The following is a 15,234-nucleotide window of genomic DNA, read 5'->3' as shown; positions in this document are numbered from 1 at the left end:
AGAGAAAGAAGTAGAGAGAGGTAGAGAGAAGAGAGTGAGTAATAGAGTAGAGAGTGAGTAGTAGAGAGTAGTAGAGAGCAGTAGAGAGAGTAGCAGAGAGTGAGTAGTAGAGAGTAGTAGAGGGAATAGTAGAGTGAGTAGTAGAGAGCAGTAGAGAGTGAGTAGTAGAGAGTGAGTAGCAGAGAGTAGTAGAGAGTAAGTAGTAGAGTGAGTAGTAGAGAGCAGTAGAGAATGAGTAGTAGAGAGTAGTAAAGAGTGAGTAGTAGAGAGTAGTAGAGAGTGAGTAGCAGAGAGAGAGAATAGTGGAGAGTAGTAGAGAGTGAGTAGTAGAGTGAGTAGTAGAGAGTAATAGAGAGAGAATAGTAGAGAGTGAGTAGTAGAGAGTAGTAGAGAGTGCGTAGTAGAGAGTGAGTAGTAGAGAGTAGTAGAGAGAGAGTAGTAGAGAGTGAGTAGTAGAGAGTAGTAGAGAGTGAGAAGTAGAGAGTGAGTAGTAGAAAGTAGTAGATAGTGAGTAGTAAAGAGTGAGTATTAGAGAGAGAGTAGTAGAGTGAGTAGTAGAGAGTAGAGAGTAGTAAAGAGTGAGTAGTAGAGAGTGAGTAGTAGAGAGAGAGTAGTAGAGAGTAGTAGAGTAGTAGAGAATGAGTAGTAGAGAGTGAGTATTAGAGAGTAGTGGAGTAGTAGAGAGTAAGTAGTAGAGAGTAGTGGAGAATATTCCAAAGTTTGGCACAGCACCACTTGCACAATAAGTCCAATCAAATCATATCACTTAGAGTCCTTATTGAAGCGCTGAATCTTGGTGTATATTCAAATGCTTTTATTTTCCTTAAGTTTATGTACCACAGCCAGCTGAGGCGTTTCGTTCTGTACAACAGAACTTCTTCAGGGCGTTCTTATTTCCTTCAAGTTATGTCGGTATCCTGTTGTCATATAACTAGATATTTCTTCCAAATGTTAGACGAGACGTAAGTACATTCTTATTCAAAGTGACTAGGTATCAATTTTACTCACACAATTTGGGCAGACTTGAGTAATTTATAGCATCCTCAAAGTCAGTCTTTCAAAAATTCCAAAGTATAGGACATGATAATCCAAATCCAAATGTTTCTCAAGAAAAGTCATTTTCTATCGTTCGGAATTTCGGCGTTTGGGCAGATATGACCCAGGGACCCCCAGTATGGAAGGGGAATTAGTCCTTCCTCTGCAAACGCGCCAGTGGCCTGCGTTGCAGAGAGGTGTAAAAAGAGGCATAGCCTCATTACACCTCTGTGCAATGCAGCCCCCTGGTGCATACTGGAGGTTCCAGGTGGGCTAGTTGGCCCCCAGGGACCCCCAGTATGCAAGGGGAATTAGTTCCCCCTCTTCAAACATGCACGGGGGCTGCGTTGCAGAGAGGTGTAAAAAAGGGTGTGGCCTCATGACACCTCTCTGCAATGCAGCTCCCTGGCGCATACTGGAGGCTCCTGGTGGGCTAGTTGGCCCCCAGGGAACCCCAGTATGCAAGGGCAATTAGTTCCCCCTCTGCAAACGCGCCAGGGGGCTGCGTTGCAGAGAGGTGTAACAAGGGGTATAGCCTCATTACACCTCTGCAATGCAGCCCCCTGGTGCATACTGGAGGTTCAAGGTGGGCTAGTTGGCCCCCAGGGGCCCCCAGTATGCAAGGGGAATTAGTTCCCCCTCTTCAAACATGCACGGGGGGCTGCATTGCAGAGAGGTGTAAAAAGGGGCGTGGCTTCATTACACCTCTCTGCAATGCAGTCCCCTGGCGCATACTGGAGATTCCTGGTGGGCTTTCAGGTCTTATATAGTTAGGAATTAGCATTAAAAAAAACTTTGAAATTCACTGAAAAAAACATAGGTTTCAGGCCTTATATAGTTAGGAATTAGCATTTAAAAAACCTTGCAAATTCACTGAAAAAAACATAGGTTTCAGGCCTTATATAGTTAGGAATTCGCATTTAAAAAACCTTTGAAATTCACTGAAAAAACCATAGGTTTCAGGCCTTATATGGTTAAGAATTAGCATTTAAAAAACCTTTAAAATTCACTCAAAAAACTATAAGTTTTAGGGGTGTTATAGTTAGCTGGACATTTCACTCATACAAAACCATTGAAATTGCTCCTATACAGTTAGTTGTACTAACTATATTTCACGCACCCGCAATCCACTGCTGATGATGTCACATATTACATCATTCATGACATGGTCAGTGACATCACTGATGACTTCTCAAATGACATCACTGATGACATCACTGATGACATCATCCAAGTGACAATCACATACAGCTTTTCATACACTAGTAAAATCTTTCATCACTCTTTGTAAAATACAGAGTATCATATTTGAATCCATTGTTACAGCAATACAAGTATCTAAAAACCCACTCAGTGATTCATAGATGTATCCACACATCTAATCACTTACCTGTAGATTCACTCATACATGCTGTCAATGAACAATAGAACACTATCAAAAATACTTATACACCTAAATCGACATTACACACCAGCACACATCCTATTCACATATGAAGTCATCCTACTCACTTATGCAAACAATGGATCATACTTCATTTATTCATTTAGATAGTAAGTCATACTTAGTGAATTATAAAATCATTATTACAAGTATGAAGTTATCCATACAGTCACTCACACAATCATTGAGTCTTATGTATACTTATTAATATACAACAACTGACACATACACTGCCTATAATTTTTCTAGTTTGTTGTCATGTACCATTGAGACATATATTTGCTCATCGCCACACTCATAAAGATATTCACACACCCAAACAACTGTTAGAACATGTAGTTTTAACTTCATATATCTAGTGAATCAACCATTCACACATCTTTGGGCAGTCAAACCCCCCCCCCACCGAACCACACACACATTCACTCTCCCATACAAATACTCAGTTAACTAATCAATACCTAATACAGACTTTCACATAGCTAGTAACCAACTGGAGAACCAGTTTACACAACAACTGACAAAGTGATACAGATATTCAAACAGTTTAGTCACTATCCACTATATTTAGTGAGACACTATAAATTGGTCAAGTAAACAGTCAATTACACTGCTACTAAATCCTCCATCCAAATATTTATTTTTATATATCCACTCATTCTTCAATGCAAATTGCTATATATATATATATAATGCATATTTAAATAACGAAGCAAACCACATTCACTGGATGATGTCATCAGTGATGTCATCAGTGATGTCATTTGAGATGTCATAAGTGATGTCACTGACCATGTCATGAATGATGTAATATGTGACATCATTAGCAGTGGATTGCTAGGTGTATGAGGTCAAGAGTGCATGAGTGCATGTGGAAAAAAGCTGTATGGGCGGTTGACTGTGTGCATGGCTGTGTGGGTGAGTGAATGAATATCTCAGTGCTACATGTCCAAGTAAGTACATATGTAAAACACAGTGTTCCTGAGAGTTGGCATATATAAATGACTGTACATGAGAGCCAGTGATTGTGTGAGTGGCTTTATGGTTCAATGTGTACTTGTATCAGTGATTGTATAAGAGAGTAAGTATGTGTTAGTATATGTTTTTATATTTGAGGTGTTGTGTGTATAACTGTATAGATGAGGAAATGGGAGTGTGATTGATTCTTTGCATGACTGACTAGGTGTGTGAGTAACTCCATGGCAGTGTGTGAGTGTCTGTATAGGTGTATGACTGCATATGATAGTGTTGTATTGATGAGTGTCTGTATGTATGAGTGATTGTATGGGTGAATGAGTGGATGTGTGTGTAGAGCTAGGAACCAGTGAGTGAATGCGTAAGTAGTTACTGGTATTGGTGTGTCAATGGTTTCAGCAATGGTATATTGTATTTAAAACTGGGTGTATCAAAGGTTAGATTAGAGTGTGAGGAGGTGCATCGTATTATCACATGGATGATGTCATCAGTGATGTCATCAGTGATGTCACTGACCATGTCATGAATGAAGTAATATGTGACATCATCAGCAGTGGATTGCGGGCGCGCGAGTTATAGTGAGTCCAACTAACTATAACGTGGAAATTTTAATGGTTTTGTATGAGTAAAATGTTCAGCTAACTATAACTGGTGTGAAACCTATGGTTTTTGCAGTGAATTTCAAAGGTTTTTTAAATGCTAATTCCTAACTATAACGAGTGTTAAACCTATGGTTTTTTCAGTGAATTTCAAAGGTTTTTTAAAAGCTAATTCCTTACTATAACGAGTTTGTAACCTACGATTTTAAAGTGAATTATTAAGTTTTTTTCAATAGCTGTTTTTATAACTATGAATTATTATATTTTTTATAAAATTAATTAAATATTGTACATTTTTCTAAAATTAATTTTTCAATGTATTTTTCCTGTGTTTTTTTTTATCATTTTACCTCGGAGCGCTCAGGGTACGCGCACCCGTAAACGCACCCGTAAACGTAGCGAGAGCGCTATTCCCGCGTGCGAAAAAAAATATAAGTATGTATTTAAAGTAAATAATAATGCAAAACATTCAGTGGCACACTTATAAAAGTAGTAATTTTGATTTTAAATAACCGTATTTTAACTTTAAACGCATTTCCAAAAATCTAGCAAAACGTCATTCCGATGCGCCGCGTAAGCGCCCCCGGAAGCGCCTACGTACGTGCCGCGTAAGCGCTCCCGGAAGCGCTCTGGAGAGCGTAGCGTAAGCGTGTCAAGTCATGTGACCTTAAAATAACACTTTTCATTGGCTGTTCACAGTTTTTTTTACAACTAATGAAAACCCCACCCATTTCCTTCACTACCTCTTTTTCTTTGGAGACAGCAAGACCTGTTCCCTGTTTCTCCTCTTGAATTCTTTAAAAAGAATGGCTGAAGAGCACCAAGCAGAAGTGACTCTGATGAGTTTCTACATGAGGACCCTCCTCAGCCAAAAATTAAGGAGCACTTCATCTGGAAGTTTTTTACCATTCCAGAAGGTGAGAAAAAAGTCAATGCACCAAAGGTGGAATGCAAAATATGTCACACAATTCTATCACATGGTGACCCAAGAAAGAAATACAGTGTTGGCAACTCCACTATGATTCGACATGTACAAAGAAGGCACCCCCAGAACTATGCCCGAGAGAGTGTCAGGGAACTGGCACGGAATGCACCGAGAGATGGGGCCAGCACCTCGACTGGTGGTGCAACAGCTTCGGGGAGACAAGGTGGAAGAATGATTCCGAACAACCAGCCAGTCTTTTCACACATCAAAATTCTATGCATGGACTGCGATGAACTACTCTGTTATGAGGAGCAGAGCATTGAGCTGATTGCTCGGAAGAGAGAGGAACACCGCTGCCCTCCCCACCCCTAATTTTCCCCCTATTTTTTGCTCCTGTTGAGCAGTTTTGGAATCCCTGGTTTAGTTTTTCCCCTGAAAAAAATACAAAACAAAAATATAAAATCGTTGTAAAAAAGTATAAAAAAATATTTAAAAAAGAAGAAAAAAATTTCTTTTCAGAACTAACTCCAATTCTCCAAAAAGAGCTATCTTCTTTACATATTTTGCAATTCTTTTTTTCAGAGAATGTGTACTGAATAAAAGAATGAATGAGATGAGTGAATGAAGAGGACAAAGTGACAGAGGGAACAAGTGACAGAAGAGGAGTGAGAGAAGGTGAGTTGTAAACAAGAGTGAGTGGAGTGAACAAACGGGAGTGACAGGGAGTGACGGAAAGAAATGAGTCAAGGTGAAAAAAGGGGATTGATATTGAGGGAAGAGGGTGAGGGAGGATAAAGTAATGGGAGTGAGAGTAAGACAAGGGGAGTGAGGGAGAAGGAAGGTTGAGTGAGTGAGAGTGAGTTGATGACAGTGAGGGTTTGAAGATGAGTGAGGGTGATTGAAGGGAAGTGAGAGTGAGGGGACAGAGAGAGTGAGGGTAAGACAGACGGAGTGAGAGGAGAGCAGTGAAGAAGTGAGAGGACAGAGGGAGTGTGCGAAGCAGTGAGTGAAGTGGAGTAAGGTGAGTAAGGTAAGGGGAATGAGTGAATGAGCGAAGGAAGGGAAGAGAGTGGAAGGAAAGTGCAGAAGGGGGACTGAAAGAAAGTGAGTGTGGGAGGGGAGTGAGGGGAAGGGGAGTAAACATGGGGAATGAGGATAAGTGAGGGAAGCGGAGTAAGAAAACGGGGCTGAAGGAGGGTGAGAGAACAGCAATGAGTTTGAGGAAAGAGTGGTAGATAAAGGCAAGTGAGCGTGAGACAAGGGGAATGAGGGAGTGAGGAGACAGAGGGAATGAAGAAAAGAGTGAGAGAAGGGGACTGAGTAAGGGGGCAAAGAAAGATAAGGGAGGGAGTGTGGCTGAGTTATAGAGAGTGAGCGTGAGAGAAGAGGAGTGAGAGACTAATTTTCACCAAATATAGAAAAGGCACTTCTGCGTACCAGTCCCTACAATTTGCAAAGTTTGGTGTAATTCCGTTCAGCGGTTCGGGCTGTAGCCTTGTCTATTCGTCCTATGGAAATTAACATGGGGAAAACACGTTTTGGGACCCCCCTTTTTTCTCAGCCCCCACTTCACGAATCCCCCCGAAACTTTCAGAAAAGGAGCAGAGCGGAGCTGGCCTAAATTTTTGAAAATTACACGCAAATTCCTCAACTGGCGCCAAAGTTATTCCCAATAGAATGTTGCGGATTTCCTATGGTAGCTAGGTCCTAACTATAACTACCTACTGGCGACCGCCAGTAGGTAATATGCATTTATATATATGCATATATGTGTATATATTTATAGATACATATATAAACATATATATACATCTGCATATCTATATAAATATATTCATACATATACATATACATATATGCATACATATGCATGTTATGTACATGAAAGTTTGAAAAACTAATAAAAGCAAAGCCAAAAAAAACACCTAATTACAAACAGAATTGCTTTAACTTAAACGAGGGCGAGACCTATTGCATTTTCAATGCTTGTTTATTCAGCAATCCGTCTAGCCAAGTTGCTGCTGGCCCTTCCACTTTTTTAAGGAAAACGCTTTCTCGCTACTTCATTCTCATATTTTGTTTTATTTATCAATACACAGATGACTTGTAACAAATAAAGCTTGTGCATACCACTAAAATAAAGTTGCTGTGTATTTGCGCTCTTTTCCCAATTGATGATGCTGTACAGCAGCGGCATGTTTTACAGATGCTGTGAAGCAAGAATAAAAGGGACTGGAAGAGACAATAGTTTCCAATGCAAGACCTATTGCCTTTGCCACTGCTTGTTGACTTGAGAATCGCCCTACAAGCCTTGTCGCTAAGAAAAAGTCTCCTATGGAAAACCCCGCGACCACTGCTCGAAGTGGTTTAGTGCAACTCCAACAGGTGAGACGCCAACGCTGGTCCTGCGCAGGTATAAACCCTGCTACTAAAAATACAACTTAAACTTCACGCTCTGGAAACACGAGGCGTAGGGCGTATACATTTTATGCTACGAAAAATGTAACTAAAATTAAGAAAAAGCACATAAATCCAACCCTCTGTATAATAAATCACTGCATCTGAAATGTCCAGTTAAGATTACGATAAGAGCATCCTGTCGAGATGGTGTCCCGAGGAGATGAGGTAACGTCTGGGGCGGTACCTGCAGATGGCGCAGTGCAGCCTGCTTCTTGGAGCTGGCCCAGCAGGGACTCTGCGAGTGGCCAGTGAGAGGATGGTTTGTGAAGTTACTTTTGTTACTTGTGTGTGTTTCCGGGTAGGGGTGGACTTACTCTTGTGTACTAAGGTGGCATTGTCTCTGCAGGCGGCACTTGCTGTGGGAGGACCCAGAGTGGTTTGTATAGATTGAGGGGGATGTAAAATCGTGTCTGGACACAAGATGCGCGTGCACACACTTCAACAATTCCGCCTCAGGCGCCGACTCCTGCGCTGCGTTCTTGCACCTAAAACCTCTAACTCTCAAATGCAAACACGTGCAAATACAAGTCCTCCCCCGATTTCTGTAAACACTCCTATGGCTTTAAGTGGGCCGGGTCCTGCCGGTTCTCATCACCAGCAGCAGTAAAAGCAAGTGCTGAGACAGGTCCCTATCGGGCTCTCCATCTCTGCCATGGGGAAATAACTGCAGCAGTACCACGCTTCACTGCCTCTGATATAACTTCAAAGCCACTCTTAGTAGCTCTTTCAGTCTCATCATGTCAGAACTATAGCACTTTAAATATTATATACAAGGTTGTTGTAGTTGTTGCCTATTTATCCTATTTAACTAACAACCATTGACAAAGCCAACAGACCTGACTTCTTGTAGGTGTAAATGGTGTTACTTGTATTAAATATCTGGATGCAATGACGGATGCAGCAAAATAGCAGTCAGACGGCACACTATTCTAAGCACTGATTTTTAGCATACCTCTTTTTAAGTCACGTCCTTCATAACATCAGACACGCCCTTTGAGATACTCCCGCACCACTCAGTTTTTTTCATCCCACTTAAAGACCTGAACACTCCTCTTGAACCATCCCACATGGTGACGTGTGTTGGGCACGTGTTAATAACAGATAAGGGCCTCGCAGGGGTGCTGGACCAGGGAGGCGGTGCGGGCCAGCGCCCGTCCTGAATGTGTGCCTGTTGCTGCAGAGTGAGTGCGGGTTGTTATTATCCCGCACCGGCCAGGTCACCTGGCTCGTTGACTCTTCTTACCCGTGCTGATTTCCTGCGCGAAGGCCAGCGAGATGAGCAGGATGGGGAGCCCGACGGCCAGGCAGCTGATGATCTTGTCCAGGGCCAACTCCTGCCGCAGCCCCTTGTACTTGTTGTCGGACGAGTCCTTCAGCAGAAAGTCCGAGAAGACATACTGGGCGGCGATGCGCGCGATGGCCATGGCTGGCGTCGGGCGCGCCTGCCTGTCCCGGGGCTGAGCCTGCCTGTCGCAGGGGGCTGCGGGTCGGATGCGCCTGCCTGTCCCAGGGCTGTGGGTCGGCTGCTCCTGCCTGTCCACGGGGCTGACGGCGTATCTCCGAGCGGGATGGTGCGGGCTTTGGGCTGCGAGGCAGTGACAGAGCACGTGTCTGTCCCATACACGCTCAGTGGCTCGCAGCTCCCCGCCCCAAGCTTTCACCTCAGCTTCCCTCTTGTCTGCGCATCACTGGCGGCCGTGTGCTGCTTACAAACAAGCACAAATCAGTGTCAGTAACACCGCAGCTCTCCCTACCCCTAACAAGTCCAGATACCGACACGGAATGATGGTATTTTATGCGTTTTTATATAGCGCGGACTTTACCCGAAGGTGTCAGAGCGCTTCACAATAGGAACAGTACTGATATACATGAGGAGAAGATTACAAGTGAACAAATTACAAAAGCAAACGTTAAGGTACATGAGGCATAAGTGACAATTGTGAGCAAACAAAATACAAGAGGTAGCAAAAGGTACATTACAGGAGGAAAAAGTGACATGTGTGCAGGTTCCAAAAGCGTACAGAGTACAAGTAGAGGTATAGTACTGCAATAAATGGCAGACACTCAAACACAAGAAAAAACGTTACGTAGGCAATGGTGGCACTTGTGCAAGTATCTAAAGCAAACAAAATGTATAAGAGGTAGCAAACAGTGTGTTACAAGAGAAAAGTGACGTGTGCATGTTACAAAAGAGTACCAAACACAGGTAGAAGGATAATACTGCAATAAATGGCAGACACTCAAACCACAAGAACACACTGGGAAGGCCCTTCCAAAGTCATGGAGAATAGAATTTTCTATAATGGAAGGTCTTCCTTCAGATAATAGAGAGGGCGTGAATTAAATTTGGAAGTGTCTTTGAAGGAGGAGAGCATTGAGGTCAGTTTTGAAGGCCTGGGAGGAGGTGGTGGTCCGGAGCTGAGGCGGAAGTGAGTTTCAGATTCTCACCCGTTGCCTGAAAAGAATTGGGCCATCAATCTTTCCTTCTTGAAAGTTGGAGGTTCAAGCAGTAGATTTTCCACATTACTTGATGGTCTAGATCTAGAGCCTCAAGAAACCGTATTCAAACACTCAATTGATAGTCGAATATGATTCCACCCTCTTCACTCACGCGCGTGGCACGTTCCTATCAACAAAGCTCAATGGTTTATTAATATTCAGTCGAACTTTACAAATTGAAATTACGAGTTAGAGAGCGGCTGCCTAATTTATGTTGCAGTGCTGTGGCATTTTGAAATCTGCAGCAGAGGCGAGGCTCTTATCGTGACCAGGCATAATAAAGATAAGGATTGCAGTGTTTTTTTCTAACCTTGAAATGGTCCTCTGGGTTCCAGGCACATTTTCTCTACTTATTATAACCACCAACAATGGGACTCATTCATACAGTTATCCAGTGGTTTAAGTGGGCTGGTTCTGTGCGGTATGGAGTACCTGCACTTTTTTATTTTGAGAAGGAGAGTATTGGCACTTATCAAGAGAAATGCTACACTTTTAATTAGAGAGTACCGGCACTACTCAGAAACAAGCAGGTACTCTGCTACAGAGTACCTGCACTTTTTTCCCATTTCAACCACTGCAGTTATAATACCTGCCAACTCACAAGGTGCTACCCTGTGACACACGATAACGGCTCCCCATCACACTGTCTCCCAGTGAGGAGGCGATATCACACAGGGAAAAATAATTGAACACCACATAAATAGATTTTGTTTAAGAAGTTTTTGGGAGGCAGGGAAATCCACTCCAGCTCCTGTGTTACTTCTTCTTGAGAACAGCATGCCAGTGGTGATTTAACAGAAATGAAGGATGTTATATCCTGCTTATTTACTTATGCTTGTCTCAGTTTACCTAGCTCCTAGCTGCTCAGCCAGTGTGAGTGTTCTGGGTGAAATGTTGGTGTGATGGGGATGCATGGAATGTTTGGGTGGCTGTGTGGGTGGGGTGCGACAAGTGAAGATGTGCTGAGCAGCAGGCAGGCTGCTCCTGGTGGGGCTGTAGTACATGGTTTTTCAAGCTGATGAACATTATTACCATCTTGTTCTACATGGATACCAACCTGTAAATAAGACCAAATAAAGAAACTACAAAGACACAACTCGACTACGTCTTGTAAGATATAACAAAGGAGTCAGCACTCTGTTTAGTTCCTGCATCAGGGTCATCCTTTTAGGGGTCACCACTCACGTGGACATGAAGTTCGATGCCTGGAGGTCGTGGCAGAGTCCACGCTTTAAAAATGTTTTATTCTATTTGTCACAAATACTTTTCTAGGCTCAAAGTAACTAATCTGTGGCCTGTTTAGCAGTACTTGTTTGTTGGGCCTTTTAACGTTACCCATTTCTTACTAGTGCGTACAGTTCTAGTGTTCCTATTTGTCTAAATACTATTTTGGTTACACTACGATGCAAATATGACACCTTACATAGTATTCACTCTATGCCTCTACGTTGTAGTTTACTTATCCCTTACAAGTGGGATTACTTTTGGGGTTGTTCTGGCCCCAGTTTTACATTTACACTAGATTGTCATGCTTTCAATTGGCAATAGATTTAGGTTACACTGCTACATTAAATTGTATATCCCTTACATGTGGGATTGCGTTATGGGTTTAAGTTGCCTATTTACTTTTGAAGCTTAAGTACCCTTACATAAGGGAGGTCCTAGTGTTTTAGTGGGTGGTGGACACCCATCTCTTGGTTTCTTCTTACACTCCCTTACATGAGGGACGGGTATGGTTTTTAGTTCCATATTTACACATCAGACTCCCTTACATGAGGGACGGGTATGGATATTAGTTCTATTTCTACACGTTCTACTCCCTTACATGAGGGACAGGTATGGATTTTAGTTCAATTTCCACACGTTATACTTCCTTACATAAGGGACGGGTATGAGTACTAGTTCCATTTCTACATAGTACATTATATGACCTCTACATGGGAGGTGCCTGACTGGGTGTCGTTTCCATTTACATGTGTTTACGTTGTTAACTCTTACACAGGGTATGTCTTTATGGGTCATGGTCCCATTTACATTAGTTTCTCACTCTTACGTCAGGAGTAGGTTATGGGTGTTAGTTCCATTTACACGCAGTACATTACAAATCCTTACACAGGGTGTGTCTTTATGGGTTACAGCCCCCTTTCTGCCAGTTCTGATCCTCACATGAGGTTTTGTTCTATGGTGTCAGTCTTGCATTTTACCTAGTTTAAGACCTGCGTTTTTACAGCAGGTGATCCCCAACTGTATAACTCCGCAATCCAATAGAAACACAATGATAACAAGCAACATAAATTTAAACAGACCGGATATCCATCGTGGGAGCCAGGAGAACCAATTCGAAAACCACTCCTGCTCAGGGGCACCTCCTTCTTCACGCACGCTTCTCTGTAGATTATGCAGTGCTTGGATGGTCCAACAATTGCAAGTGTCAATGCTCAATTTCCCATGTCGTTACCTGGGATAAATGTGCGGCAGGCTGCACCTATATTGGTGCAGATCACTCCCACCATTGCCGACATTAAGTCCAGTACATATCGGTGCTGCATTACCATGGGGTGGATGGCTCACATTTCTTCCTTAATCGAATTGAGGCTGAGCTCAGTGCTGTTTATCATCTTAGAATTAACAACACAGGGTTTGGCTTATGAGCAGCAAGGCCACGCCACAATAGCAATTAACAGATCAAGAATGACAGTACTGCACCTTTTTTTTGATGAGCAATGAATCCAACAACTGCCCTCAACGATCACTTTTTCAGTTTGAATTAATCAAAAACTTTATTTAAACCAGTTTAAATCAATTTACTCAAAGTCTCTCAAGTTAAAAATACTTCATTGTTGAAAGAAACCACCTTCTACCCCTCTGAATTGCCCTTTGGACACCCATTTGAAAATGTACTTTACACTCACTCTCTCATCTACAGACTCCAACATATCACACACACTGGGGTCGATTCTGATTCGGGAAAAAACGTCCATACGATTTGTATCCGGAGCCCTCTCCGTACGAATCGTACCCGTCCGTCCGAGTCGCGTAGTACGATCCGTATTCCGTGAATCCGTCCGAATCGTCGCGATCCGTACGTATTGCAAGGCTGAAACTGTGAACCGTACGACTCGTACACATGCCGTACGACTCGTACACATGCCGTATGACCCGACGAGTACGTTCCGGACCGGGGTATGAGGACGCGATTCGTACGGTCCACGTCAGGTAAGGGCGAGTCGTACGGAAAAGTACACAAACACATACACACCACGAGATGAAAACAGACGTAAAAGCAGAGTTCGCGCCGAAACAGGTACGGAACGGCCCCCCCGGGTACGTTGCGTACCCCCAATGATCGCAGGGGTACGCACCGTACCCCTGCGATCATGGGGTGTACGAGTCGTAACCCATATACGATGGGTGTACGAGCCGTACCCCATGTACGATGGGTGTACGAGCCGTACCCCATATACGATGGGTGTACGAGCCGTTCCCCATGTACGATGGGTGTACGAGCCGTACCCCATGTACGATGGGTGTACGAGCCGTACCCCATGTATGATGGGTGTACGGCTCGTATACCCATCGTACATGGTGTACGGCTCGTACACCCATCGTACATGGGGTACGGCTCGTACACCCACCGTACATCGGGTACGGCTCATACACCCATCATACATGGGGTACGGCTCGTACACCCATCGTACATGGGGTACAGCTCATACACCCATCGTATATGGGGTACGGCTCATACACCCCATGATCGCAGGGGTACGGTGCGTACCCCTGCGATCATTGCGGGTACGCACCGTACCCGGCGGGGCCGTTCCGTACCTGTATCGGCGCGAACTCTGCTTTTACGTCTGTTTTCATCTCCCGTAGTAAAAGGGTCGTACGGTGCGCACCCGACATGTATCGTACTTGCTGGGTCGTAAAAACCAGCTGCGAACCGTACAGATGTCACGTACAGCGGGTTCCAAGGGAGATTCGTACGGAGATTAAAGTCGTACGGCTCCTGGTACGAATCGTACTTCGTCGTACATACGGGGGACGTTGCAGGGTACGATTCGTACGGGAAAAACGCTCCGAACGGCTATTCAGAGCAGTTTTTCCCGAATCGGAATCGGCCCCAAAGTGTCTGATTCATACTCCTATTACACTGAACACCACATTCATACACTACTTACACCTCTCATCTTAAAACAAAAAACAAAAACCCACCCTGGGGTACCTCAACAGATTCCTTTCTCTGACAAGGCACACACATTTTCTTTCTTTTACGACAACAACAATGACTTAAAAAACAAGGCCATCAACTACTTTGAAGACAAATTGAAATCCTAAACAGAATTCATCTTTTTGATTGGCCTAACATAATGTCGTGGTCTACGCATTTCGAATCCCGCCTTTTATGGGGATTCTCCTCAGGACCCAAAATTTCTGAAAGACATAAAGAAATAATCCTATTTTACTATATACATTCTCAAAAGCGACTCCATTGTCATACATACTCTGCAGCACTTCACATCTTACCTTGTCATCAGTCAAAGAAAGACGTGCGTGTCTCTTTATAAAATGATCTGTGAACAAAAATGCATGTATTGATCTCCAATCGTTCTAAATCTGATCTGGTGTTTTGAAAAATTTAATGAGTAGACCATTTCTTACTTGTATTGAATGCGCACGTCGCATAATCTTGTAGTAAAGTCTCCAGGTGCATAGACAAATCTCTGCAAAGTAATGCAGACTTTATAAGCATCATGGTTTGAATGGTTAGGTAAATGCTTGTGCCTCCCAATTGAATGAATTCAGTACCTGCTAGTAATGTGTGTCCCCGGGGGATGAATACTCGTCTCCGTGACTCTGGGATGTTTTGAAAGATCGAAGCCTGCAAATATAAACCATGTGTGAACTGAGGCGGTGGTTATATCTCAACAGCAATGCTCGCAAAAACTTGGTTGGGGATCTAGTATCAAACAGCTGCCCAACAGATAGCATGGTGCTCTGTGTATCTCAAAGACCTCGCTTTGCTATTCAAGTTTGCAAGTGGACCGGCTGGATCTGCATAACACCTCCCTGTTGTGGCAACTGACCTAACAGGGTAGAGGCGCCTCTACTAAACTAAACCGGTGCCGTATATTTCTCTTACCGCGATTTAATCACGGAGGGCTTGATCGGCGGTTTCCATCGGACGCTGGAAAGTCTGTCTCAGGGTTGTTTGGTCGCGTAGTCTCGCAATGTGTTTGCGCATGTTTTATGCGTCGGCCGAAAAGGAATTCTGGGGATTGAAGTTGTCAGCACGTTCT

The 15,234-nt window shown here is 43.5% G+C and overlaps 1 protein-coding gene and 1 long non-coding RNA gene across 2 annotated transcripts in view; both read right to left on the bottom strand.

Moving 5' to 3' along the window:
• LOC144773726 (pannexin-1-like) overlaps positions 1–8,862 on the bottom strand; it is a 196,072-nt gene extending 187,210 nt beyond the window's left edge. The window contains exon 1 of the mRNA XM_078658867.1: positions 8,682–8,862. Within this exon, the coding sequence (XP_078514993.1) occupies positions 8,682–8,862 (181 nt within the window). The remainder of the gene's footprint in view (positions 1–8,681) is intronic.
• A 4,941-nt stretch (positions 8,863–13,803) lies between these two features.
• On the bottom strand, positions 13,804–14,817 carry LOC144771569 (uncharacterized). Its single transcript, XR_013599353.1, has 3 exons — positions 14,744–14,817; positions 14,597–14,658; positions 13,804–14,368 (listed from the first exon to the last, which is right to left on the bottom strand). It is a non-coding gene; the product is annotated as an uncharacterized LOC144771569 (long non-coding RNA).
• Positions 14,818–15,234: the final 417 nt, after the last annotated feature.

This window comes from Lissotriton helveticus, chromosome 8 (assembly GCF_964261635.1).
Source record: "Lissotriton helveticus chromosome 8, aLisHel1.1, whole genome shotgun sequence".
Taxonomy (NCBI): domain Eukaryota; kingdom Metazoa; phylum Chordata; class Amphibia; order Caudata; family Salamandridae; genus Lissotriton; species Lissotriton helveticus.
Note: the sequence above shows the minus strand (reverse complement) of the source record. Positions and strands in the feature narration are given on the sequence as shown.